The sequence below is a fragment of the Lytechinus pictus genome, chromosome 16 (genome assembly GCF_037042905.1).
Source record: "Lytechinus pictus isolate F3 Inbred chromosome 16, Lp3.0, whole genome shotgun sequence".
NCBI classification, from domain to species: domain Eukaryota; kingdom Metazoa; phylum Echinodermata; class Echinoidea; order Temnopleuroida; family Toxopneustidae; genus Lytechinus; species Lytechinus pictus.
In genome coordinates, this window is record NC_087260.1 from 24,612,677 (window position 1) to 24,639,315 (window position 26,639).

Sequence of the window (26,639 nt, forward strand, 5' to 3'; positions counted from 1 at the left end):
ATTTTCCCATTATATGCAACAAATTACACATTTCATTGTTTCCATTCATTTCATTATACGTTGTTTCTATTTCCTCTTGGGTGTGGAACCAAGACCCCCCCCCCCCGCCTGTATGCCAGTGATTAAACGGGGGGCTTTATAGAGCCATTTGAAGGTTATAAATGAAGAGCCCCTACTGCGTGGGGTCTGGGGCAAAGCCCGGTAGCTTATTTACATAAAATTTAGCAAGCTTGTAGCACAAAGTTGTATGCATGTCCATCTTTCTTCCCGCTCTTTAATTTCAATCATCGGCAGCCCGGTTGTTATTTTTGTTCTTGTCCCTTTTCTTTGTTTTCCAATTTAGCTTTTGACTAATTTCATTCTACCTTCGTTTCCCGCTATTGTTTGCCAATTTGTCATCTTTTGATTTATTTCCCATCGTGCTATTGCATTACATAGGCCTATTTCGGAATGATACACTTTCTCAAATGTTCTTCTTTCGTACATATTCCCGCTTTCCTTCTTTTTCCATAAAAAAAAAGTTTTTTCGCCGTTTTCTTTTCGCTTTTCCCTTTCCCTTTCCTTTTCCTCCTTCCCCTTTCCCCTTCTCCCCCTTTCCCTTTCTTTCTCCCTCCTTTTTTTTCTTTTTCCCGTTTTTCTTTTATTTTCCCGGTGAAATCCGCCAGGGGGGGCAGCTTGCCCCCCCCTGCCCCCCCGCCTGTTACGCCACTGGGGGTAGCTGACTATGCAAAAAAATAACATCACAAATATAGATTTTTTTTTTTCGTACACGCTTATTGAAAAAAAAATGGAGAGGGGGGGGGGTGAAGGCTCTGTCCCTGCGGGTTCCGCGGACACTGTACATGATACACTGCCTATGATGGCTTCATCATGCTCGCTAGTATGGCCTTTGTTAACAATGGATTAAAAAGAAGAACCATCCTTTTCACTCAGAATGGCCTGCCAAACTTTGTAGATATATCATCACATCGTTGCATTCGGATGTGTATAGAACTGTTTTACCGAAACGACGCAAACTTTTTTTTAGGTGTCATCATTATACTTTGTTGTATATTCCTTGTCCGATTTTGATCATTTTCAGTGTTTTGATTTTCTTTATCTGGTCAAATCATATGATTTTTTACCTGGATTACCCCCTTTAATTTGATGGTCGTGCCACACTAACAGAATATAGTAAAAGGGGCTATATTTCTAACGAGTGAAAATTTTGACACTTTTAAGTTTAAAATCTAATTTTGTAATAGATTGAGACATAAGCAAATTTCTAATATTTTATCCTTTCCCCTTTTAAGTTTCCATTTTTGTATCCTTTGTATCATTATATTATGTTATTGTATACCTCTCATTTGTTTATAATTTAATAGTTATCATGCATTACTGTTGCCGCCTTTTCATGTGAATCAAATATGTTCATAGTTTATTGAGCATGATGTATTGCAAATGCCCTTCAAAACGGCCTCCATCTATATTATATGCCAAGCCCAATGTCCTCCCCCATTCCCAGTCGCCACCCTGGCCTCAGTAATCCATCTACTTCAAATATTTCTTTGCTATATGGGCCTATATAATATAGTGCTGCAACCTTATTAAAACATTACTCTAGATTTGTGGTTCGTCCCCTGTTTTCAGTAACATTTTTGACGTTTCTCATATTTTTTTCTTTTTGCAATTGGGCGAATTGGAGACACCTAATTAATCGCTATCGATTGGTCGGTTGCTGAATCTTGAAATTTTGGATTTTTTTTACGTTTCCTCCGATTCAATAAGGTAAACAATGCGAAATGTCATTATAATATATTACAAAAGTGCTTATGCGATGCTATGGTACTAACTGTGTTGTTATTGTGATAAGTAAAAGAAGCATAAACGTCCATCAATTACAATCGATGCCGGTCCCATACGTTCAAATATTTGTTGGAGGTTTAAAACGTTCAACGTGCCCTCACATAGCCTTTAGACTAGTTTAGGCACGCTTCTTGGAAGTCTTCACGTCTCCGATGCACAAACAGTTACATTTTTACTGTAAAAGTTTACTTGTTTTATTTAGTCGTTATGAATATTCCCCGGGGGGGCCACTTACATTGACGAGTGGATACCATGCGCCACCAAGAAAACACGTAAAAAGGATGTCTTTTTCAAGATAGGGCACGTTACGTACGTAACGTGATAAGGGTGTCAAAAACACAAAAATAATGAAAAAAGGGCATCTTTTTCGCTAGGAAAGCTACGTGTTTAGGGTCACATTTGCTAGTTTAGGCACGCTTCTTGGAAGTCTTCACGTCTCCGATGCACAAACAGTTACATTTTTACTGTAAAAGTTTACTTGTTTTATTTAGTCGTTATGAATATTCCCCGGGGGGGCCACTTACATTGACGAGTGGATACCATGCGCCACCAAGAAAACACGTAAAAAGGATGTCTTTTTCAAGATAGGGCACGTTACGTACGTAACGTGATAAGGGTGTCAAAAACACAAAAATAATGAAAAAAGGGCATCTTTTTCGCTAGGAAAGCTACGTGTTTAGGGTCACATTTGCGGGGATGATAAAACAAAATTAAAATGTTGTATAAAGGATGTCCTTTTTCTGGCTTTTTGCCCCAACACTACGTGTTTAGAGTCCCGATTTGCGCGAGGTGAGGAAGGTGGGACCTTACTAAACCAAAATGTGTAAATTAGGTAAAACCGACGACCGACGGACCCGTGACACAACAATAAAATTTACTTGTTTAGGGGTTCATTTCAGGGAATACTTGCCAAGAGTATAGTTTTGTTTCCAATACTTGTTAAGGGTAGGGTTTCAGACGCCAATACTTGTTAAGGGGCACTTGTTCACTGCAACCACCCTGCCTGTGGGGAATCTACAGGTTGGACTATGGCATGCCAATGCTGTACAGAGCACACACTTTAAAAAATGATTAAAATGTCACTTTTGTGACCAAAATTACTAATTTCTGTACAGTTGCAATTTATTTTTCATTAGTAACTTGGGAATAATTTTTGTATTTACCAGAGCGCTCAAAAACTTGATTTTGGGGCATATTTCTGTGTACGCCCTCTATTGGTGGAAAGTAATATGGCAAGAAAATTTTCATTTTTTGATCTCTATTTTTAATTAAGAAAAAATAATTTAAAGAATCAAATTTACTTAAGAGCCAAGTTGTATTACTAATAGGTGTAATGGAAACTGTCAGTGTAAAAAATTTCAAGCATTTGTCCCAAAGAAAAAGAGAAAATAAGCCAAACATTGCCACCTTTATTTTGCCACACATGGAGATATAACTGAGAACAAGGTTATATCACATAACCTTGTTCATTGAATGAGTGTTAAGGGGTGCATTTTTAGAACATGGAAAATACGTGTTTAGGGTGCTTTTCGAGACCCCGTGGTCGCGCATGGTATCCACTCGTCAATGGAAGTGGCCCCCCGGGGAATATTCATGAGCATGAATGAGGTGGGCTGATGATGTCTCATCCCACTTTCCCTTTTCTTCTGTTATTACATGAAATCATAAATGTTTCATTTTATCAAACATGTGTAAGTGATGTCATTCATTCTGCCATTATGATGAAATAAGTTGCGGCAATAATGCACTTAATCAGTTGTCAATCCAATTCTCGCTACCCCAAATAGCGATTTCCCCGAGATCCGGGAAAATCCCTGTAACGCGCATTGCATTATGGGATAGCTTTTCGGTATTACAACTTCCTGTTCGGAAGTCCAATGCACTGTTTTGCCATTCAGATCAACAGTGCCGTCATGCACAACACAACGTTGCTTTCGCTCGGAAAGTTCGTGATCACAACCCTCTCTTTCACGATACAGTTTAACGGCCTTTTATGCTTAATTCAGTCACTAATTCTGCCCAAAGCTTTCCATTGCAAGGTATTCCTCTGTCAGTTAAGATTTTTTTAAGTTCCGAAACTGATTTTTTATCCATTTTGTGGTCGACGAAAATTTGAACGGAATGAATGCTGTATATATTTAGCGTCTAGTCGAATACGATCGTGATGTCAGGCCGGTCGCTAAATACACAATTTTAAGATATTCATTTTTTGTTTAATTTTTTTATAACCAAATAAAAACATGAATAAAAATTATTTTCACGTGAAATATATTTTTCATTTTTATTTACAATTCAAATGGAATCAAAACTGACCAAATTGAATAAAAAGTATTATAATCTGTACATATTACGCTGATTGGCATCGATTTCAGCGTGGTGGAAAACTCAGTATCGCGAACCTCGCGCGAGCATGACTCTGAACCGGAAGTGGTGATGACGACCCGACGGAGTGAAAATTATCTCGTCTCGCGCATTATGAGATTTTTGTTCCTATTTGGGGTAGCGAGAATTGTTTTAGTTCTTGGACTTGGTAGGAAAATTTAGAATAAACCTAATTTCATATAATAAAATACAAAAGAACAATCTGCAAGAATCTTCAACCCTGAAGGAGGCAGATGTAACCTGAAGAAGAAGAAGAACTGTTTCACCGGAATAATGCAAATCTTTAAAATTCAACAACTTTGTTATTGTTATCCAATTTTGATAAAATTTCTGCATTTTGCTCTGAATTTTACTCTATTTATTGAGATATAAATATCTCTGGCCAGGACCATCCCTTTAAGTGTAGGGCCTACTGAGTGTTTGCCAGTTTGGTGCACTCATTTAATGAACAAGGTTATATATAACCTTTTCTCTTCCCTGTGACACCTGTATGCAGGGGCGTCGATCCATTTTTCAGATTGGGGGGGCGAAATCATTAACGTTCCAAAGGCGCTCGATCGTACAAAACACCCACCCACACACACACACACACACATATATATACACACACACACACACACACATATATATATATATATATATATATATATATGTATATATCTATATATATGTATGACTCATGAGACACAGACACGTATCTCACTACACAGATAGTACGAGTGCCGAGAGTGAGCTCAAATTTTTTTATATTCTGAGCTGAAAACTTGATATTCTAAGCATTTTTGGTACAAATGATTAAGATTTGTATCTAAAAGAGAATAGATGCGAGCGCGAAGCGTTAGCTGAAAATTTTGATATTTCGATCTGAAAAAATGACAGTTTACTGGACGTTTTTGATAAAGAACAAGCTATATATCCAAGAAAAGATGATTGCAAATTGAAGCAGTTCTTTTGAGGCTTAGAACTGAAAATGGGACATTTACATTCACCAATTTAATCATGAAAAGTATGGGTTTTTGCTACAGAAATGATGCGAGCGCGAAGCGCGAGCTGAACATTTTTATATTCCAATCTGAAAAGCGGACATTTTGAGCACGATTTTAAATAAAGAACGAGTTGTGTATCTCAATCTCGCTTGCTGAACATTACAATCTTGTTTTTCTTTTAATGCATATCCGGAATTATTGGGGGGGCAAAATGATATGTTTGCCCCCCCAATATTTTCATTGGTGGGGCGATCGCCCCCCCTGCCCCCCCAGGATCGACGCCTCTGCCTGTATGGTGAAATAAGGTTGCCAACGACTTGTTGTTTTCTCTTGGGGAAAAAATGCTTTACACTGTCAGTTTCCATTATTACACTCAGCTAAATTATTCATCATATAACTTGGCTCTTAAGTAAATTGAATTCTTGAATCATTTTTTCTAAATTAAAAATAGAGATACAAAAATGACAATTTCTTAAACTTATACTTTTCACCAATAGAGGGCGTAAACAAAACAGGATCAAAATTACAGTTTTTACAATCTTTTTACAAAATTACAGTCTTGTGAATGAAAATGATCCCCAAGTTACCATTGAAGAATAAATCACAACTATATACTGTATATGGAAAAAAGTATTTTTGGTTACAAAAGTGATATTTCAAAGCAGGGCCCCACACTAACCCTTCTTTTTTACTGGTCCAACCTGTTCATGTCGGTCCACTAGATACCACTCATTCAATGAACAGGGTTATGCTAGATACCCAGTTTTTCCTTTTTTTACTGGTCTGAACCTAAAATTTTCTGGTCCCCCAAAATAAATAAAAACATTTAAAAAAGACTTGAGTTTATTTTGCTGCCTTTTATTGCTTTTATTACCCCCCCCCCCAAAAAAAAATAGAAACATTCCAACCAACAGTATACTCACACAACATATTTCATGAGAGCCATTTCTCAATTTCGGAGAGCCATTTTTGTAATTTACAAAAGAGGAGTCAGATCATTTGTATCAGTTTGATATATTTTTTACTGGTCATGTCGGACCAGTAAATCTGGTTTTTCTGAAAAAGTTGGGACCGTCAAACTGGTGCCAGTGTCGCACGCTCTTTACAGATTTTTTTTTCAGTGTGTGTTTTGTATTGGCACACCATAGATCTACATGATTCCCCACAGGCAGGGTGGTTGCAGTGAAAAAACGGTTTGGTGTTTGGAACACTCCTAAATAATAACAATAATACTTGCCTATTACTTATCTGGCGCTTTTCCCATAAGGCCCAAAGTGCTGTAATGTCAATGAAAGTACGGTACTGCAAATGAATTATATAATTTTTTTTTTCATTAATTTTGTTTAGATATGTCTGAGTCATTGCCAACCAAACTAGTAAAGATCTTGGACTGCAAACAAGGAGCAGTTCGGGCAGTGCGCTTCAATGTAGATGGTAATTACTGCATGACATGCGGAAGTGACAAGTCCCTTAAGCTTTGGAACCCCGAAAGAGGACTTCTTTTAAAGGTAAAGTTACAAGTTGTGTTTTCCCCATAGTAATTGGTTAACTGGACATAGTCAGGATGCAAAGCCACTAGCATTTATGGTAATTAAGCTTTGGATGGAAGATACAGATAAATTTAAAAAGTCCAGAAAAGGGCAACTAACATGGTGCAGGAGAGAAAAGAACTCCCCTACCCAACTAAGTTGAAAGTATTGGACTAAAAAAGATGGACTCAAATCACTTTTTCTCATCATGAAGAAGTTCCAATCTTTGAGGTAACGCGTTAAAGATTTTCAAAGAACGATCTAGACTCGACATACGCAAATGCATTTTTAGTAACCGGGTAGTGAATGACTGGAATAGCCTCCCCCAAGAAGTTATTGACTCAGGCTCCATCGATGTATTCAAATTAAGACGTGATAAGTTTGGTGGTCTGAGCATTTCAATCTTCAATGATCAAAACCAATTCTGCTGTCAAAGTTTTTGCTTTTGTTTATGTAAACACATCGTATGGAGATGGAAGACTGTAAATTCAGATGAAGTGATCAAGGTCAACAGGATTACCTCACCTTGTAACATGATGATATTGATGATGAAGTTATTGCTGAACTGCCCCCCAGGAAGTGAGGAAGTTCAGTGCTTTAAATTAAGCATGGGCAAGCCAGAATTCAATTTCCAGGGGTAAAACATTTACAAAACTTATTGTGATGTATTAATCACAGTATTATTCGATTACACCCATTAATGATGACATAGATTGTGATTGTTATGACAGAGGTGCCAACCTTCCCGATTCCATCATAAAGATCCAGAAAAATTGCCCCAATTCATGCCGTACTATCACCACCTTAATACTCCTGAATAATTTGTTGAGAAAATGAAAATTGTTAAAAAATGCATATTTAAAATATTTCTTTAATACTTATGTTTGACTAATATGAAATTATTTATGTTATCAACATGTCAACTACTGAGTAATAAGGCTCAAGTTACACCAGAGACATCTTTCAACCTAGTGCTTCCTGGGCCACATAACTTAGAAATCTGCTCTAACTCTAATTTCCCAAAGTTGGCATCTCTATTATGATTATGATGTTGTTGATTATTATGAATTTTTCTCTTCCCTTTTCTTCCTCTCTTGCTCTCCCATTTTCTGCCCCTCTCCCTCCCTCTCTCTCTCTTTTGCTTCAAACAGACCTACTCTGGCCATGGCTATGAAGTGCTTGATGCCCGTGCATCTATTGACAATGGTCATCTGTGTTCTTGCAGTGGAGACAAGACTGTTGTCCTTTGGGACGTAGCCAGTGGGAAGATGATGCGTAAATACAGAGGACATGCTGCAAGGGTCAACTGCGTGTGCTTCAATGAAGATTCTACTGTTATATTTTCAGGTAAATTTTGTACAGTGTAGTTTTTTTTTAAATCAGGTGGCTAAAAAGCACCATGTGTTTTTTGTCATTTTGTTATCAAACTTAAGTATGGAATGGGCTGAAAATTTTCATGCAATAATCTTGTTTGTAGCTCGCGGTATGCAATCATTTATTTGTGAAAAAGCTATTCATTTAGCCCTTTTTAGAATTAAAAGATTACCAAAAGAGGGTACTAAATATCCTGATTTCAGCAGGAGAATATTTTCAAAAGTAACAAAACTTATTTTTTAATAATTTATTATGATACCTTGTTTGTATGTATAATATACATTACATACAAAAACGTGATTTCCATAACAATACCACATATAGATTTGGAACAATATGTCCAGTTATTAGGAAATTTTCTCAAATTGAATAATTCTACCCTTGTGTGAATGATACCCAGGCTCCATCGATGCTACTGTGAAATCTTGGGACTGCCGATCAAGGAAGTTTGACCCCATTCAGACTCTAGAGGAAGCAAGGGATAGCATCACTTCAATCCAGGTCACCGATCATGAGATTCTAACGGGGTCTGTCGATGGAAAGGTCAGGAGATATGACCTTAGGAATGGAAAGATGCATGCTGATTGTATATCAAGTACGTTTCAATCAAACCCCTGGGGCCCCGTCTTACAGAGACTTACGAATAATCCAATCTGTTTCAACTGTATGGAAATCCCCCCATACCATAATATTTCTACAGGAAATTTGCACAATCTCCCTAATAAACAAAGAAAATCACACTGAATTTTGAAGAGAATGATGAATGTATGAATATACATCATATCTAGAAAATATTTTGAACAAACATACATTTTAGATGTTGATGTTGCTTGCCATCCATGGTTGTGTTTGATCTGATCAATTGCAACTCTTTGCAAGATGGGGTCCAGATTATAGTATACAGATAATACATGTCAGTGAGGGCATTATGAAGAATTGTGGTAACCTTTTCGAACAGTTCTGACAACCCCAAAGCTGAAGCGTATTTTGACAAGTTTCAAAGGTCTTGATTGGGGGCTATCATACTAATACCGGAATAGAATATTTGTTTCATAATCATCCCCATCTCCAAACCATGACAGATCATCATCCTTATGGGGCAGTTTTACACCTATTATTCGCATTTGCATGTCCTTAAATTATAATTTAAAATTCTTTTCGAGAAGGTTCCAATTATATAGAAACATGTCCTTATTTTCCACTTTCAGAGCCAGTTACCTGCGTCTGCTTCACCAAAGATGGTCAATGTATGCTAGTCTCTTCCCAAGACTCAACTCTCAGGCTTCTAGACAAGGACAATGGAGAATTGCTTGGAGAATACCAGGGTCACATCAACAAAGACTACCGCATCGAGTGCTGCATGAATGAGACCGACACCCATGTAGTCAGCGGGTCGGAAGATGGAAGGATCTGCTTCTGGGATTTGGTTGAGGTGAATACTTGATGTTTTTAAACTTCATTCATGTTGAATGTAATTATACGGTTGAATCTGAATCTTTTCTACTCAAATCTCTTGAAACCTCAAATTTGATTTTAGAAGATGTTCATACCATATGCTTTGCAGATGGGGGGGGGGGGTATTTCACAAGATTTAAGTATGACTTAGATTCGCGCTTAAATGTCTAGTTGCGTGCGGTATAAAAGACATGCCCGCATTGGTCAGATTATGCCAAGAGGATGCACACTACTGCAAATTGATCAATAAGATTGCATGTTTCATAACAATAATAATGTTTGCATCGGCATTTAAATGTGGCTCTAAGTCATACATTGTGAAACACCCTCCTGGTCTGAAAACTTTTTCTGATTTAGGTGATAATATTTGACCTATAGGATAAGCTTCTGGGATCTGGTTGAGGTAAATGATTCACTCAAAGCCAGGGCTTGAATTAATCTCTTGCAATCAAGGGTCATGGGTGTTGAATGCCTTCTTGATTGACCTCAATGGTCCTATCCATGCAACTGAAAATAAATTGAACTTTTCAAATTTTCCCATTCTTGCCGTAATATAGGAATGTGCCCTCCAGAAAAGTGGCCTTGCCCCCCAAATACTGAAATTCAAGGCCTGTAAAATTACATTGGAAGTAATTACTGTATTTCCCATAATTGCTCATATTGTTACATACGGATGTGAAAAAAGTCAGTTGCATCATAGTAATCAGGGAAGTGGGAGGTTTCCCTGGTTCTTATATATAGGGCACATATCTGTCTGATATGATAACTCCTGGTGCTCCACAAGCTTTACCTGGGCTTTAGTACTGCCACCATTAAAGCGCTTTAGCATAACAAGGATTAAGTTCTTATTTCCTTTTTACCTCACCTTGAACAAGTGTGGGAAATGTTGATGTCTTTCCAAAAATCTTTAGTGCCTTGGCGGGATCTGAACCTTGAATCTTGTGATTTATAATCCTCAAACTCTCTTACTTTCCTCCTTCACTTTGAACTTCTATAAATGTACAAAATAATTTAATTAATATTATGTGGAGAGTTCAGACATTTTACATTGAAAGAATATATCAACAGTAAGAATATTTCAGTACTATTTGCTTATTTGAATCTCAGCTTATGAAATGTATGATGATTTAGAAACCCAAATGGCTTGTCAAATTTAATTTGTGTGCAAAGTCAGGAATAACTTGACAAATCACTGTATGAACGCCACTCAAGAGAGAAACCCGTATTACAAATACTCATGTTTTTTAAACTACTATATTGCTATTTTTGTCTCACCTGCATAGCAGAGTGAGACTATAGGCGCCGCTTTTCCGACGGCGACGGCGACGGCGGCGGCGGCGGCGGCGGCGACGGCGGCGGCGGCGGCGACGGCGACGGCGACGGCGGCGTCAACACCAAATCTTAACCTGAGGTTAAGTTTTTGAAATGACAGCATAACTTAGAAAGTATATGGACCTAGTTCATGAAACTTGGCCATAAGGCTAATCAAGTATTACTGAACATCCTGCCTGAGTTTCATGTCACATGACCAAGGTCAAAGGTCATTTAGGGTCAATGAACTTAGACCATGTTGGGGGAATCAACATCAAAATCTTAACCTAAGGTTAAGTTTTTGAAATGTCATCATAACTTAGAAAATATATGGACCTAGTTCATGAAACTTATACATAAGGTTAATCAAGTATCACTGAACATCCTGCATGAGTTTCACATCACATGACCAAGGTCAAAGGTCATTTAGGGTCAATGAACTTTGGCCGAATTGGGGGTATCTGTTGAATTACCATCATAACTTTGAAAGTTTATGGATCTGATTCATGAAACTTGGACATAATAGTAATCAAGTATTACTGAACATCCTGTGCAAGTTTCAGGTCACATGATCAAGGTCAAAGGTCATTTAGGGTCAATGAACTTTGGCCAAATTGGGGTATTTGTTGAATTACAGCCATAAATTTGAAAGTGTGTTGGTCTAGTTCATAAAACTTGGACATAATAGTAATCAAGTATCACTGAACATCCTGTGCGAGTTTCAGGTCACATGATCAAGGTCAAAGGTCATGTAAGGTCAAAGAACTTTGGCCACGTTGGGGGTATTTGTTGAATTGCCATCATATCTCTATAAGTGTATTGGTCTAGTTCATAAAACGTGGAAATAAGAGTAACCAAGTATCACTGAACATCTTGTGCGAGTTATAGTAGTTTTCAAAATCAGCACTGCTGCTATATTGAATCGCGTGATGCAGGTGAGACGGCCAGAGGCATTCCACTTGTTTATACTTCATTCTACTTCTAGGGCTCAATGACCTCAACGATCGAGAAGGCTGGTAAGAATGTGATCCCCACACTCTCCTTCCATCCTGAAGAACCATGTCTTCTATCAGCCTCTGAAGGACTGGTCAAGGTTTGGAGGCAGCAGTCTTATACTGAAGAAGATGACCAAACAGGATGAAGAAATCAGTCATACCGTCTAGACCAATTGTATGATTGTTTAGAGAAAAGAGATGTTATCACCCCAATCTGTTGGATGATGTTGTGATGACTATGTCTCTCACCAAAATCTGAAGAAGTTGTGAGGGTTTTGAGGTAAAGAAGAAAATGAACAAATATGATGAAGATATCACTAGATTGCACTTTCTTAATTTCTTGTTCATGAGTACCATCCCTGCTATCAAAAGGTTCTACCATTTTGATTTAGAGGCAGTATTCTTACCATGTTTTCTGAAGATTATTAGGTAAAATGGACAGATCAAGAGATGTCATTACTCCAATGGTTGGATCATGTTGTGATGGATATGTCTTCTATCGGCCTCTGAAGAACTTGCCAAAGTTTGAAGGCCGCATCTTATGCAGGAGAAGATGACCCAAGAGGATCAAGGACCTGAAGATCAAACCATCTTGATGTGTTTGTTCATAAGTAACATCACTGCTGTCCCTAATTCATGTACCATTGTTTAGAGGCAGCGGATGTCACCACCCTAATCTGTTGGATCGTGTTGTGATGACTGTATCTCCTCCAGCATCTGAAGAATTGTCAATGTTTGGAGGCCACAGTCTTATGAAGAATAATATTAACAAATATGATGAAGATATCACGAAATGGATCACTAGTGACATCCATGTTTTCCGTCTCAGAAGAAATTACTTTTGTTTTGAGGAATTAGTCTTACGTTTTATGAAGATTAACAAAGGAAAAGGAAAAAAGGGTGCCATCTCCTTAGTAGTTGGATGTTTTGACGATTGTTGGAATAATTCATTGGGTGTTTTAATGGACCGGTATGGTGGTTGTGTTCAGCGGCGTAACAGGGGTCGGTGGCCAGGGGGGGCAAGAGCCAAAAATTTCCCGGTCATATCATGGTATGAACAGGCGTAATGGTGTAATGAGGCGACTATTTTGATAAGGCCAGATATTACGTATCGGAGAAAATTTATCTTTAAAAAAAGCTGCTAGCGATCGAGCAAAAGTTTGACCTTTTTAATACAAAAATCAAATTTTGTGATAGATTTTGACATGATATCCAGAAAATAATATATTTTACTCTTCTGTCTTTAGATTCCTTTTTTGTGGTCTGTACGCCACTGTGAACAGGATTCTTTGCGGCAGTAGCATGAATAGTAACCCCCAAAAAATGTGAGGGGCGCAGTATAGCACATGTGCTAAAAAGCTGCTTTATATAAGTCCCGAGCGAGCGAAGCGAGCGAGAAAAAATCACCTTTTCATGAGAATCTAACTTTGAGCTATTTTTTTACATTAAGTTCAGTAAATTAAATCATATCCTACACTTTTCCTTTGCTATTCTTTCCTCCTTTTTTTTTTCTTGTCTGTAAAACCTTTTGGGGCCATGTCCCAACCCTTCCATACGCAGTGCTGCATTGCGGTTGGGGTCCGGGGCGGAGCCCCCGGAACTTCTTGATATCAAAGCCATTTAAACCTCGCAGATTGCCGCTATTTTAATCAAATCACGGGCATATACAGAATATAGCTTTTACACAACACATTTAACCCAGTTGCGTGATCAACCAAATATTTTGAGGGGCAAAACTTGGCAATGTGGGAAAAAGTCGCCAGTGTGCAAAGCGAGCTGGAAAAAAATTGCCCATTGAAATTAAATTCTAGTTATGTGATAGAATTTTCCATTATATTCAGCAACTACACATATCATTGGTTCCATTCTATTCATTATAGGTTGTCTCCTATAATTTCTTTTATTTCCTCTTGGGTGTGGAACCAAGACCCCCCCCCTCCGCGCCTGTATGCCAGTGATTATTGAACGTGATTGAACAGGGGGCGTTAAAGAGCCATTTGAAGGTTATAAATGAAGAGCCCTACTACGTGGGGTCTGGGGCAAAGTCCTGGTAGCTTATTTGCATAAAATTTAGCAAGCTTATAGCACGATGTTGTTTGCAGTCCATCTTTCTTCCCGCTCTTTAATTTCAATCATCGGCAGCCCGACCGTGTTATTACTTTTTTCTTGTCCCTTTTCTTTGTTTTCCAATTTAGCTTTTGACTAATTACATTCTACCTTCATTTCCCGCTATTGTTTGCCATTTTGTCATCTTTTAATTTATTTCCCACCGTGCTATTGCATTACATAAGCGTATTTCGGAATGATTTGCTCTTTCTCAAAATAATGTTCTTTCGTACATTTTCCCGCTTTCCTTCCTTTTCCATTAAAGAAAATGTTTTTTTCTTTGTTTCTTTTCACTTTTCCCTTTCCTTCCCCTTTCCCTTTCTTTCTCCCTCCTTTTTTTTCTTTTTCCCGTTTTTATTTTATTTTCCCGGTGAAATCCGCCAGGGGGGGGAACTTGCCCCCCCTGCCCCCCCCCCCCCGCCTGTTACGCCACTGGTTGTGTTGGGAGCATGAACCAGGCTGATGAACTAGGTTCAGGGCTTAGAAAAATAATTCTTTAGTGTTGTTCTGTTTTGTTATATTTATGTGTCACTAATAGCTTGATGAAATTAGTCAAACACCAATATTCAACACCATAAATCGCTCGGTGATTTCATAGAAGTTTGTCTCTTTCATTATCTAAATTAATTTTGACTCTCTTGGATTTTGCAACTTTATTTTTGTTCTGTTGTAAAACAGTCTAATTTGAGAAATTCGTTTCTTAAAAATTGTGATCATTCAAAATAAATTATGAGTGTTTTTTCTCCTTATCCATTGTTCAATCTGTAATTCATTTTTTTCTGTTTCACTCGTAAAATGGTTTATATGAAAAGCAGTTGGTTTACTCTTACAGATGGACTAAACCCAGTTGATATTAGTCTAATTTCCATTTTTAGTAATAGTCTAATCATTGGGGAGGGTTTCATGAAGTTTTGTCAGTGGTTTTCAATGACTTACTCCTAAGCCAATCAGATGCAAGGATTTGCAGTAACTTATAGCAATAATCAGTGAAAATCATTGACTATTTGTTTCACGGAATGCTCACCCGATGGTCTAGTTGTCACTTCATCTTCACCTTGCCAAATGAACAGGCACCTAAATGTATAGACTAATGAGTGTTAAACCAGATGGGTATTGGTCTAGATAAAATGGGTGTAGCCTTAACTGGACACAAGACAAAATGGTGAAAGGGTTTAAAGGGGAGGTTCACCCCAAAGAAAAGTTTGTTGTAAAAATAGAAAAAAAAATTGGTGAAGGTTTCAGAAAAATCCATTATAGATTAAGAAAGTTATTAGAATCTTAAATTTTTGATTTGTGATGTCATATACAAGCAGCTTTCTCACGTTATGTAATATATAATGCATAATTTTTTTTTTTAATGGTTCGTGATTAATTTTTTAAATGTTTTTCTTTTTCTTAGGAATAAGTGTAAAATGATTTGTCTTTTAATATAGTGAAGGTACAATAAAGAAAACATCAAATTTCTTGGAAAATGAATTTTGTTGATTTTTGCCTTAGGATATATAGGAAGGCTGCTCGCATATGACGTCACAAATCAAATTATTGAAATTCTAATAACTTTTTTATTCTTTGATGGATTTTCTTCAAAGCTTCGGCAATATTTTTTATTATTTTCAAAATAATTTTTTTGTCATGGTGAACTTCCCCTTTAATGGTAATTAGACCAATGGTTAATAATGATTAATAAAGTGGATGTAGATCAACACGGATTAGACTATGTTGGTTAAGACCGAATGGAAAAAAAAATCATTACTATAAAAAAATCTAACCCTACTAATACCCTGTAAAAAGAAAGAAAAAAAGGTACACATAAACTTTAAAAAACAAATCAAATTGAATTAATATGTATTTGTAAATCTGATTTAATTCAGTAATATTAGGAGTGGGCTATAAATGGGTGATTTTTTGTTTTACTGTGACAACAGTTTTTTTGTGTTCCTTTTACCTTATCTCAACATGAAATGACAGTATTTTTTGTCCCGGGTCCGAGAAAAAAGTGTGCCGGGCCAAAATCCAAAATGGCCGCCAAAAACTCCAAAAATCACTATTTGGGCCACAACTTTTTTATTTGGTGGTCCTTTTCTCTGGTTTTGGTGTCTATTCATATGTTTTGGGGGGTAGGTTATTTGTTTTTCCTGAAATTAGTACTTTTAAATCATTATTTGTAGAGTTATATGGTGATTTTACTTAAATTTACCAATTTTTTAAGTCCCTTTTTCAGCCAAAAAGGAGGTTTCATCGTCTTGTGGTTCTTGGATATTATACGATACTAGTTGAACAGTAGCAGGCAGCTTATATATATAGCTTTATTGCTTTTATTTCTCTAAATTGGGGTTTATGGATATTTGCGAAATATATCTTATCAAATAAAAGAAAATGTCATTTATCCATAGGGGCTATACGGTATACAATGCACTGTACATACTACACTGCATATATCCATGCATTGACCACCATGACATATGACAAGGCCTGTATACAAACTATAGTGTCATAGAAATGAGCTCCTAAGGTTTAAAATTAGATTGTGATTTGTGAATTTGATTGCTTGTCAGCTGATGTACATGATGAAACCAGCAATGTAAATTGCACATACATATCACATATATATCATATACGTACATCACATTTTTAGCGATATCTTCTTCATTTAGAGGCTTTTTTTACCTGGTTGTGGTGTCTAACTGGCCTTTGTTTATGGGGTCAGGTAACTCATGGTAAACCTGATCAACAGCCAATCAGAATCAAGGATTCCATGCAAGTTACCCTTAAGTTAAGTTAACATAATGGTATGCAACGCGGCCCAGAATAGCTACAGTGTAAATGCTATGTGGGGTTAATTACCTTTCTCCGCCCCCTGAATTAGCATATTTGACAAAACATGTCATCAATTTCTGAGACAAAATATATTTTTAATTTCTGAGGCATCTAATTCTAAACCTAAGAGCTCATTTCTATGACACTATAGTTAATATAGGCCTTGTCATGGTGGCCAATGCATTTATGCAGTGCAGTATGTACAGTACATTGTATACTGTGCAGCCCCAATGGATAATTGACATTTTTTTTATTTAATAAGATATATTTCACAAATATCCGTAAACCCAAGGTAGAGGAATAAAAGCAATATAGCTCTATGAAGCTGCTTGCTATTGTTGACCTCGTACCATCTAATATCCAAGAACCCCAGGACGATAAAACCTACTTTTTTGCTGAACAAAGGCTAAAAAAAATGAAAAATTTAGATATAATTACCTCTTAACTCTACAAATAATGGTTTAAAAGTATTAATTGTAGGAAAAACAAATTGCCTGCCCCCAATAACATATAAATAGACACTAAAACCAGAGAAAAAGACCACCAAATAAAGAAGTTAGGGCCAAAACTCTGATTTTGGGGGATTTTGGCGGCCATTTTGGATTTTGGCCCGGCACACTTTTTTCTCGGACCCGAGACAAAAAATATTGTCATTTCATGTTGAGATACATTACAAGGAATAAAAAAAAACTGTTGTCATATTGAAATTACAAAAAAAGTATTTTTGACCCATGTATAGCCCACTCCTAGTAATATAAATCAAAGAACATGATGAGTGCGTCCTGTACAGTCCATAAAATGGTACGTTTATGTACCGATACTATTATACAGATATTCTGAAATATAAACTCTGAAATATGAATATCATAATATTATGCTCTAAAATAAAAGATATTGTATATTTGGATATTAGTTTTATTACATGTTAACACGGTCAACTGTGCATGACAAGAACATAATAAGATCACTGTCTTAAATTAAATACTTTTATCCTTGTTTTCATTGATTAAAAATAAAAAACTGTTTCATATAGGTAAAGAAGATAAATAGCTCTCAAAGTAAGGACTGTAAACTATACTCCAATCAAAACTGAAAGAACATTATTCTTGTACAATTCAATCCTTGTCAATCTTCATAACCCACTAAATTTAACCTTGTGATAAGCATGGAAAAATCAAGTTTTTATAAATATATAACCATCATTCAATTGTGTGAAAATGTGTATCAGTACTATAAATTATTTAATGGACAGTTAAAGAAATTGAGTAACTTTGTTGAGGTTTGCAAAAATCTGAGAAATTGGGACCCTCTATGCTGTCAGGAAATTTTATTTCATAAGCATCCATAAATGCTTTGCAATAAGTAAAGAATTACCCTCCATAGCCCAGTGTTAATCCAGCATCCACATGGATGCTTATGACTGTTAGTCACCATTATCCCTGCAATTGAGTGACCGATATGCTTAAAAATCTCAGCTGATTCTTGTGTTACCTAAAGGTTTGCAATTATGACAACAGCATATGCTGCTAGAATTTTTTTTTAAAGATCCTTAATGAAGTTAGACAATCCCTTTAAAGGGACTCAATGTTTGAAATACACAAGATTCACATTGAGAATATAATAAACTTACATTCCCAATGACCTAAAGATGTTCAAGTATCGCCTCATTATGCTGAACATATACAGTGTCTTTTTAGTATTACTGAATAAAACAGTTCTCAAAATACATTACAATAAAATATATTCTTAACTTATTATGTCCAATATTAGGGTAAAATGTAGAATTTCAAAGTACATGACAGTATTGCCCATGACTGCATATTGCTCATTTCTTGTCAGATCAATTGTGGAGAGGTTTCATTTCTGGTTGCATGTACATCATGGAAATCAAACTTCAACCCATCAAAACTTGCCAATATGCCACCGAATTAATTTTTCAAATCTTTTTAAAAAGAACTAAAATCTTATGAGAATGTCTGAATGAAACATATAAGCTCAGTGTCACAGAAACGGCTCAGATTCCATCCTAGTAAACTTTAATATTTTTCTTAAAAGTGCAAGACAACTTTTTATAGAGGGCATAAACTTTTTTTTTAAAGAAAGGTAAAATATAAAACTTTTCACTACTATATTTGACAGGTCATGTCCCATTGACTACACACAAAATATTTGTCAGCTTTGTCCCTTTATATCTGGACAATTTCCTTAATAATCCAGGAGGGTGTTTCACAAAGACTTAGAGTCGTACTTAAAATGCAGAAGCATATACGATATGCAACATGCAATTGTATAGACTAATATGCAGTAGTGCGCGTCCTCTTCGCAAGATCCATCCAATATAGTCATGTCTTTTATACCGCACGCAACTAGGCATTTAAGTGCGACTCAAGTCATACTTGAATCTTTGTGAAACACCCATCAGGTTTTTTTTTAAAGTCCAACCCCATTTTTTTGCCCATTCTTATTTCACTTCATTTACTGCCCAAGCCATTATCATAGCATTCCATATTTTCTCAGAAGAACCATTCATTGTGCTCATAAACCAATGAAATTGTAGAATTACTGTACAAAATCTAAAATCACAATTGAACTCTGCAATGCCTTGGAAAACCACCTCATATATCTTATCTGATTAATAAATGAGAGAGAATATATATAATCATTTCAGATTAAGTTGAAGTAAAAAAAATAGGATGAATAAAATGCTACATGCACAGAGAAGTCAACTATTAAAGTGAAAAATGAAATTTCTGTGTCTGTGTGTATGTGTACTCTCTGGATAATGTTTTTAAAAGTGTTTTAATATTTATTTTGAATGCCATCTTGGTATCTTCCATCTCTTTGTTTTGTTGACAACCTCTCCCCCAATTTCTAATTCTTCATATGGGGCGTTGCAAGAAACTTGCGATCAATTGCAAGTTTATTTTTGTTCCCGAAATCAAGCATATGCCGTGCAATTAATTGCAAATTTGGGATTGATTGCTAATCTGCTCCATGAAACAAGTACATGTAGTGTAATCTGATTTGCTATAGTTAAAAGTGATCAATCAACTCTAAACTTGCAACAGAATATTTGCGATTGATTGGAAACACCCCCATAATAAGTCATGGGGGAGGTAAAGGCAGGGGGAGTGGTGATTATTTTCAGTGCAGCATGATTTTTTTTCCATTTATCTTTTTTTTGGAAATCTTAATGACACAAAACATTTTCAATGCGAGCAATTCTGAGGTGATTTTTTTATCTTTTCCTAATAATTTGATTTGATTACATAAAACAGGGCAAATTCCAAAACTAAGGTCACATCTAATGTTCACATTGTTCATATCTATGGATGCATGATGGCATACGTTAGCTTTCTGATGCACTCTTTGCCTTGGAAACAGAAATAGAGTTGTTTGGCTTGAAGCTAGCGAAGCTCCCCTGATTAGATAGCGCATCCGCTCTTGAGCTGATGTCATCAAAATGGAAGATTCTATCCACAGCCATGAAAGGCACTTCACCCGTAGACCCCTCATTGACTTGGTTTGCTTCTCTAGGATCAGTCTGGTGACCTTCGACGCGAGATTTGGTCGTTGATAAACTGGAATGACTATCATTTTTTGCACGTTGCCCTGGAATTAATGGAGGTGATGCGTTATTAGAGTTTGATTGATTATGAGATGGGCTTTTTGAAGGACTCTGTTGATTGCTGCCGCCTCCTACTTGCTTACATTGTTCTTCTCCATCTGTTGGTTGATCAGTTTGTGGGTCACTTAACGACATGTTGGCATTGCTCTTCATAGGGCTAGTGGCTCCTGAGCCAGCACTTTGTATGGTATGCAAATCAACGCTGTCCTGCGAAAGAGCATCACCTGAACTGTAGTTTAGTTGGCCGATACCGATTACTTCAGCTCGCACTCTTTGCCTTTCCTCGTCATCTTCATCATCGCCATCACTGCTGGCTCCGTTGGTCATATGCTCCCCATCGGAAGTCCGTCCGTTGAGGGAATCTTCACTTCCTGCCACCTCTCCACTGCTATGATCCGCTCCACCATCATCACCTGGCGATGCTTCATCTCCTTCTGTCACCACCACCCCACTATCTCGCAGCCCCCCTCCTCTACGTTCTCCATTTGCACCCCTCCCATCTTGGGGAGCATCCCCTTGTGGGGTGGAACCACTTGCCTCTTCAGCCCTCCCCTGCTGAGTTGCCTCGGAGATGTGGTACGGAGGAGGTGGACTGTTGGGAATGTTCTCTGCCAAGAGACCGGCTGGGACACCAGAAGCTGCCGAGGAGTAGTTTGGAGGATTAGGAGACATGTATGGACCGGAGGCCTGGATCCCAATGCTGGCACGGGACCGGGGTGATCCGGCTGGAACTGGTTGAGAAGCGGCTCCAGGCGGCTGGGTATTGGCTCCACTTGATGTAGGAGGAAGAGAGCTGAAAGGAAAGGAAAAACTAATATCAATCAGAAGATGAATTAATCCAAAGCACAGTCATCATGACCATTGTCCATTAGGACACACATCATTGAAAGGATTATATTGTGGGTAATTAGGTGGTTTACACACAAACACAAAACTGATACCAACTCAAATCTGATTTCCAAAAGAGCCTTCTGATAAAAACAAGTTAAGTCTGACTTAAAGTTGCACTTGCACTGTTGTTTGGCATGAACCACATGATAACCTTGGAGAGGGTGTGTGTCCTCTGAAATGTCTTAAAGGAAACCAAAATTGCATCTTGCCTCCATTTGAGCACAACATTTGTCATGGGAAAATATAATTCACACCACATATGTCAAGGTCAGGAGGATATAATGTGAAATATGTAAAATAAAGGGAAAATGTGAAAATTTATGTACAAAACAAATGGAGAGTTGTCTACAAAATCAGCCATTTTGAAGCACGTTTGCCAATTTGAGGATCCCTATAAAAAGTACAAGACTTTTTAAACGTCCATAATTTGCTTATTTCACAACCGATTTTGATGTGACTCTTTTTTAAATGTTCCTCTCATTTTACTCTTTCCAATAAGATTGCTTTTCTTCTTGGGTTTTGGTTTCCTTTAATACAGTGTGCACTTTGGTATTTAAATATGATTTAGACCACACTTTTCTCTTTGTAATCCCCAGGTTCCTTTGTTTTCCAAAGCCCTCTGCTACTATACTCCATCAGTGAACATGAATACTAGTATGTATGCTTTGAGACATGAAAATCCGAAAAATGAAAATCCATAATTTATTGTTCGAAATAGACATGAAATTAAATACTCCAAAAATTTGCTTTGCCCAATTGATCATGGGCCCGGCAGCCGCTGTGCAGCGCCAGATCGACGAGGCTCTATCCCTTTAATCGTTGAACGCCAAACAGGGGAGCAGCAACTCCCATCTTTTAACGTCTTTTGGTCTGACGCGGCCGGGGTTTGAACTCCCGACCTCCCGGTTGTGAGACGGACGCTCTACCAACTGAGCCAACACACCGGTGACATGTGGGGTTCAATAAATTCACTCTATACTTCTCATGATAGAAAAATAAAGACATTGACACACACTTAAGCAATCTATGATATAGTACGTGGAGCTCATTACAATCACTTTAGATATTGGGTGCCAGAAAGGATACATATTTTAAGAAGGTGACCCTAAGAGAAATACTAGACATAAACACTATCCAGCAACTCATACATGTATGTAATATAATTTATTTATTCAGATAAAAGGTCAGAGACTGAGAAGGTGGAAACTGGAGAGCATTGCACAAAGATATTTTGCCAGTGATGTCACTGACAACTGTTACAAGCTAGAGCAGAATGGTCATTAAAAATCACTGACAAAACTCTTCATGGAACACTCCCCGAAAAAAACCACACTTGAAGTGAAATATCCAGTCAGACTTACACTGAAGTGCCCCATTTGAGTTCTAGGAGGGTCTGTAGGTTTGGCAAGGTCAGACGAAGGTCAGAGGTCCCTAGTCCAAGGATGTACCTTAGCTGGGCAATGTTACGGTTCAGGAGATAGACAGCGTAGTTGAAATGAAACTTCTCCTTGCCTCTGGTATAGAGTGGAAAGCTAACAAGCGAGGAAGAGATAAGATGAAAAATAACAATTTAATTCAGTCAATTATCTAGATTTCATAATACCCCCTCCTCCCAAAAAGAAAATAAATAAATACAAAATAAGAATAATCATAAAAAAATAATATCAATTACTTAACATCGAACATTAATAGAGAGAATACTTTTGTCCTCTCTTACTGTTCAAAATCCCCATTAAAATAGTTTTGATTCCCCTTGATGTCATCTGCCCTATACAGGGTGCTACATAACTTTTTTGAAGCACTTGCCCAGTCGGGCAAGTAAATTTTCAAATAGTTGGAAAATACTTGCCCGAATATAGATTTCACTTGCCCGAAAAAATCCTTCAAAACAAAGTTTCATTGCTTCAAAACAAGTTATAGCCTTATGGTTTTACATACCATACCATTGACGGCTTAAAAATAAATTTTTCAACATGACTACTGATGTACCTTGTAGTTGTATTTCTTTTTTTTAATGATTTTTATCTTGAACATCATGACAAAATATATGGTAAATATGCTCTTTAATTAATTTCCTAATCTCATATATTTTCCATATATTTTGGAGGGGACTAGGACACACAATAAAAAAAGGGGAAATCACTGAAAATAACCAGAGAAAAAAAAATAAGAGAGGGGGAGAGAATGAAAGAAAAAAAAGTAAGAAGAAAGACAGAAAGGACGAAGAAATAAAGGAAGGAAGAAAGAAAAAAAAGAAATAAAGAAAGAGAGAGAGAGAATGGCTGCGGGGAAGAGAAAGATGGAAAGAAAGAAGGGAAAGGAGGATCGAAAGAAAAAAGAAAGAAAAAAAAATAGGAAAAAAATGAGAGCAAGAGAAAGGAAGGAAAGAAAGGAATGAATAAAAGGAAAAAAAGAAAGAAAAAAGGTAAACAGAAAGGAAGGAAAAGGGAAAGAAAGAAAACGAGAGAAAGGAAAGAAGGAAGAAAGAAAAGGTATAAGGATAGATGGAAGGAAGGAAAAAAAAAGAAACAAATAAAAGATCGATACAACGAAAGACAGAAAGAAATGAAGGAAGGAATGAAGGAAAGAGATGAAGGAAGGCAGAAAGAAAAAATAAGGAAGAAAAGAAAGGATGGATGGAAAAAAGAAAGATCAAAAGAACGAAAGACAAAAATAAAGAAAAACAGAAAGAAAGAAAGGAAGGAGAAAGAAAGAATGAAAGACAAAAATAAAGGAAGGAATGAAGGAAAGAAATAAAGAAAGAAAAGAAAGAATGAAAGGGATGAAGAAAGTAAGGAAGAAAAGGTAAAGAATGGATGGACGGAAGACAGTAAGAAAGAATAAAAGGAAGGGGAAAAAGAAGGAAGGATTAAAGAAATAGGTAAACAAAGGTTGGATGGAAGGAAGAAAGAAAAAAAAATAGAAAGAAAAGAATGACAAAAAGAAAGACAGCTATAGTAACAGAAAAATGAACAAAAAAAGGAAGGAAATTTAAAGAAATAAAGAGAGATTCAAAAGAAGGAAAGATAGGCAGAAAGAAAGAAAATAGAGAGGAAGAAAGCTCAAACTATCCAGTCATAAATAAAGAAGAAAATTTATCAATTTCCTTGGCTAAAAAAATAGTACGAAAGAAACCACGTTTATCAACATACACACAAATGCATATGTGGGACTGTCAAACAATGTATTTCAGTGTGTGCGATACAGACGATCATTCGAAACCCGATCTTTTTTTAGCATAACAGAAGTGAAAATTTCTCCTTTTACTGCTTACAAATGACAGAGCTACCCCCAATTTATAGGAAATATGGACACTACAAGAATTTTCATTGGTAAGAAATGTGAATTTTGACAGTTCTGAGGGAGATTTCTTCCAGAGCAAACTTTGTTCGTGCAGCACCGTACTCCGTAGAAACTTAACTACATGCATCGGCTGCGTGGACTAGGCGCTAGCTAGCTAGGTATGCTAGACTGCCATTGATTCTGTGTGTGTGTGTATGTCTCTGAGCTGTGTGTTTATTGCAGAAAATGGCGCAAATTTTGCAATTCGAAAGAAGAAATTAATGATATTGCTTTTTTTGTCTCTTTTTCTTTTCTATATTTTGATGGTGAAATATGGGGAATCTTTCTAAAATATAATTTCCATAGGAGAATTTTGCTTGCCCGATTCGGGCAAGCAGTTTTTGTCTTTGCTTCAAAACACTTGCCCGACTCTAACTTTTACTTGCCCCGGGCAATCGGGCAAGCGCTTATGTCGCACCCTGGCCCTATAGTTTACGCAATAACCCATCATCTTCACAGTGTTCTCCTGAACTTCTATTCCCCTATGGTAGCTTTTAGGCAGATAATGATAATAGAAATGAGAAACATTGAATAAAAATAAAAAGCATTGATATGAATTAATCATTCTTACTCTCTATCTTTATCTTGTAATGGCTCAGTGATGTGATCATGTATCGTAGATCTGGAACCGTTGTAATGGATCTGATAACGCAAAGGAACTTGGAGTAACTTGGAGATCATTAGGATCAGGTGGCTTGCATGTCCTAAAGCTGTTGATATCGTCATGTCATCTTTATCTGTAGGATGTAAAACAATATCAATACTGTCAAGATGGAAGACTTGGGCATAAATGCAGGGATACACATGTATTTCTTTTTTCACAATTTTCAAAAATCCTATTTCTACTTTTTCTAGTAGAAAAATCCTATTTAGTGTCACTTTCACCTTAAAAATTTTACTAAATAAAACCCTGCAAATTGGCAGCTCTTATAAATTGGATTGAGCAATGCATGTAATAAAAATAAAATAGAGCAAGGTTCAAACTTAGAACTAAATTGATTGTTTCCTGGAATTGCCCCAAAACTTATTCTGTTGAGCAAAGCTCTTTACAGAGATGTTGTTATCTTCTAAGAATGTAGTATGTGTAATTATGGTATTTTCATATATTCGTTATTATTATGAAATGTTGAATGCATTCATAAGATTTAAAATACAAGTACATAGAGCAGTCTACTGTCTGAGATGAACTTACTCATTTGAATGTTGCTCTCTGCATGTGGCAAGGGTGCTTTGCATATGGTGAACATATTGCTAGGTAGTTGACATATTGGGTATATATGAGAGAGTTCTTGGACGAGAGATGCTTTCCTTGCCGTATACATTGACACCACCTGAATGTTGATATCCCTATAATGCACCAAAGAATTGCAATAGATTAAAATCACAATAAAACTAAGACTAAAGTTAAAAGAAAGTAGTTGCAACAAACGGTTATTTCATGAGAAAGTCTTTAAAATCAAGGTTGATTGTCACCATGTTATCATATATCTAGATCTGGTAAATTTATGTAAACTTATCTTTGAGAATTCATAAAATCTTAGCTGAAAACCGATAATTCTGATGATCACTAACAGAGGAAAGCATATGTGGGACAGTGCATCAATATTGCTTCGGAAAATACTTGACATTTGATGGAATTCCCATGCTTATTTTGATAATCTCTCAGGAAATATGCAATATTCTTCAAGAGCCAATTGGCACATATTGTTTTATTCATATGTACAAACACTTGGGTGCTAATTTCATTGGATTCTGTTTGAACTCATCTTGAGATCGTTCATGTTATACACTTCAAATGTTGAGGGGAATTACTTTTTTCTAACAACCATACCATAAGCTTAGAGATTTGGGTCCAAAAAAATCCTCATCAGGGTAATACTCTCTCATATTTTTTTCAGTAAATGAGTTGAAAAGATCGAAGCCCATAACACAAAGCTTTTAATGATCGTAGAACATAATGTATTTCTTAATTATTACA

The 26,639-nt window shown here is 36.7% G+C and overlaps 2 protein-coding genes across 2 annotated transcripts in view; one reads left to right on the forward strand and one right to left on the reverse strand.

Annotated features, from left to right (window-relative positions):
- The first annotated feature begins 1,671 nt into the window (after window positions 1-1,671).
- LOC129278500 (WD repeat domain-containing protein 83-like) lies at window positions 1,672-12,761 on the forward strand. Its single transcript, XM_054914650.2, has 6 exons — window positions 1,672-1,767; window positions 6,561-6,721; window positions 7,894-8,089; window positions 8,517-8,711; window positions 9,325-9,548; window positions 11,868-12,761. Exons 2-6 carry the CDS (start codon window positions 6,563-6,565, stop codon window positions 12,021-12,023), a joined length of 930 nt encoding a protein of 309 aa, XP_054770625.2. The 5' UTR covers window positions 1,672-1,767; window positions 6,561-6,562; the 3' UTR covers window positions 12,024-12,761.
- A 3,066-nt stretch (window positions 12,762-15,827) lies between these two features.
- The window catches only part of LOC129279531 (UV radiation resistance-associated gene protein-like), a 30,911-nt gene continuing 20,099 nt past the window's right edge, over window positions 15,828-26,639 (reverse strand). The window contains exons 11-15 of the mRNA XM_064111210.1: window positions 25,854-26,008; window positions 25,233-25,398; window positions 22,681-22,851; window positions 17,580-21,221; window positions 15,828-15,870 (exon numbers count right to left, since the gene is read on the reverse strand). Coding sequence (XP_063967280.1) covers window positions 20,150-21,221; window positions 22,681-22,851; window positions 25,233-25,398; window positions 25,854-26,008 — 1,564 coding nt within the window. The 3' untranslated portion in view covers window positions 15,828-15,870; window positions 17,580-20,149. The remainder of the gene's footprint in view (window positions 15,871-17,579; window positions 21,222-22,680; window positions 22,852-25,232; window positions 25,399-25,853; window positions 26,009-26,639) is intronic.

Bases quoted from the DNA above. Each gene is read 5' to 3' on its own strand.
- LOC129278500 (XM_054914650.2), top strand. From the start codon at position 6,563: ATGTCTGAGTCATTGCCAACCAAACTAGTAAAGATCTTGGACTGCAAA. The intron at 6,722-7,893 runs GTAAAGTTACAA...TGCTTCAAACAG, and splicing joins AAAGAGGACTTCTTTTAAAG to ACCTACTCTGGCCATGGCTA. The intron at 8,712-9,324 runs GTACGTTTCAAT...TTCCACTTTCAG, and splicing joins GCATGCTGATTGTATATCAA to AGCCAGTTACCTGCGTCTGC.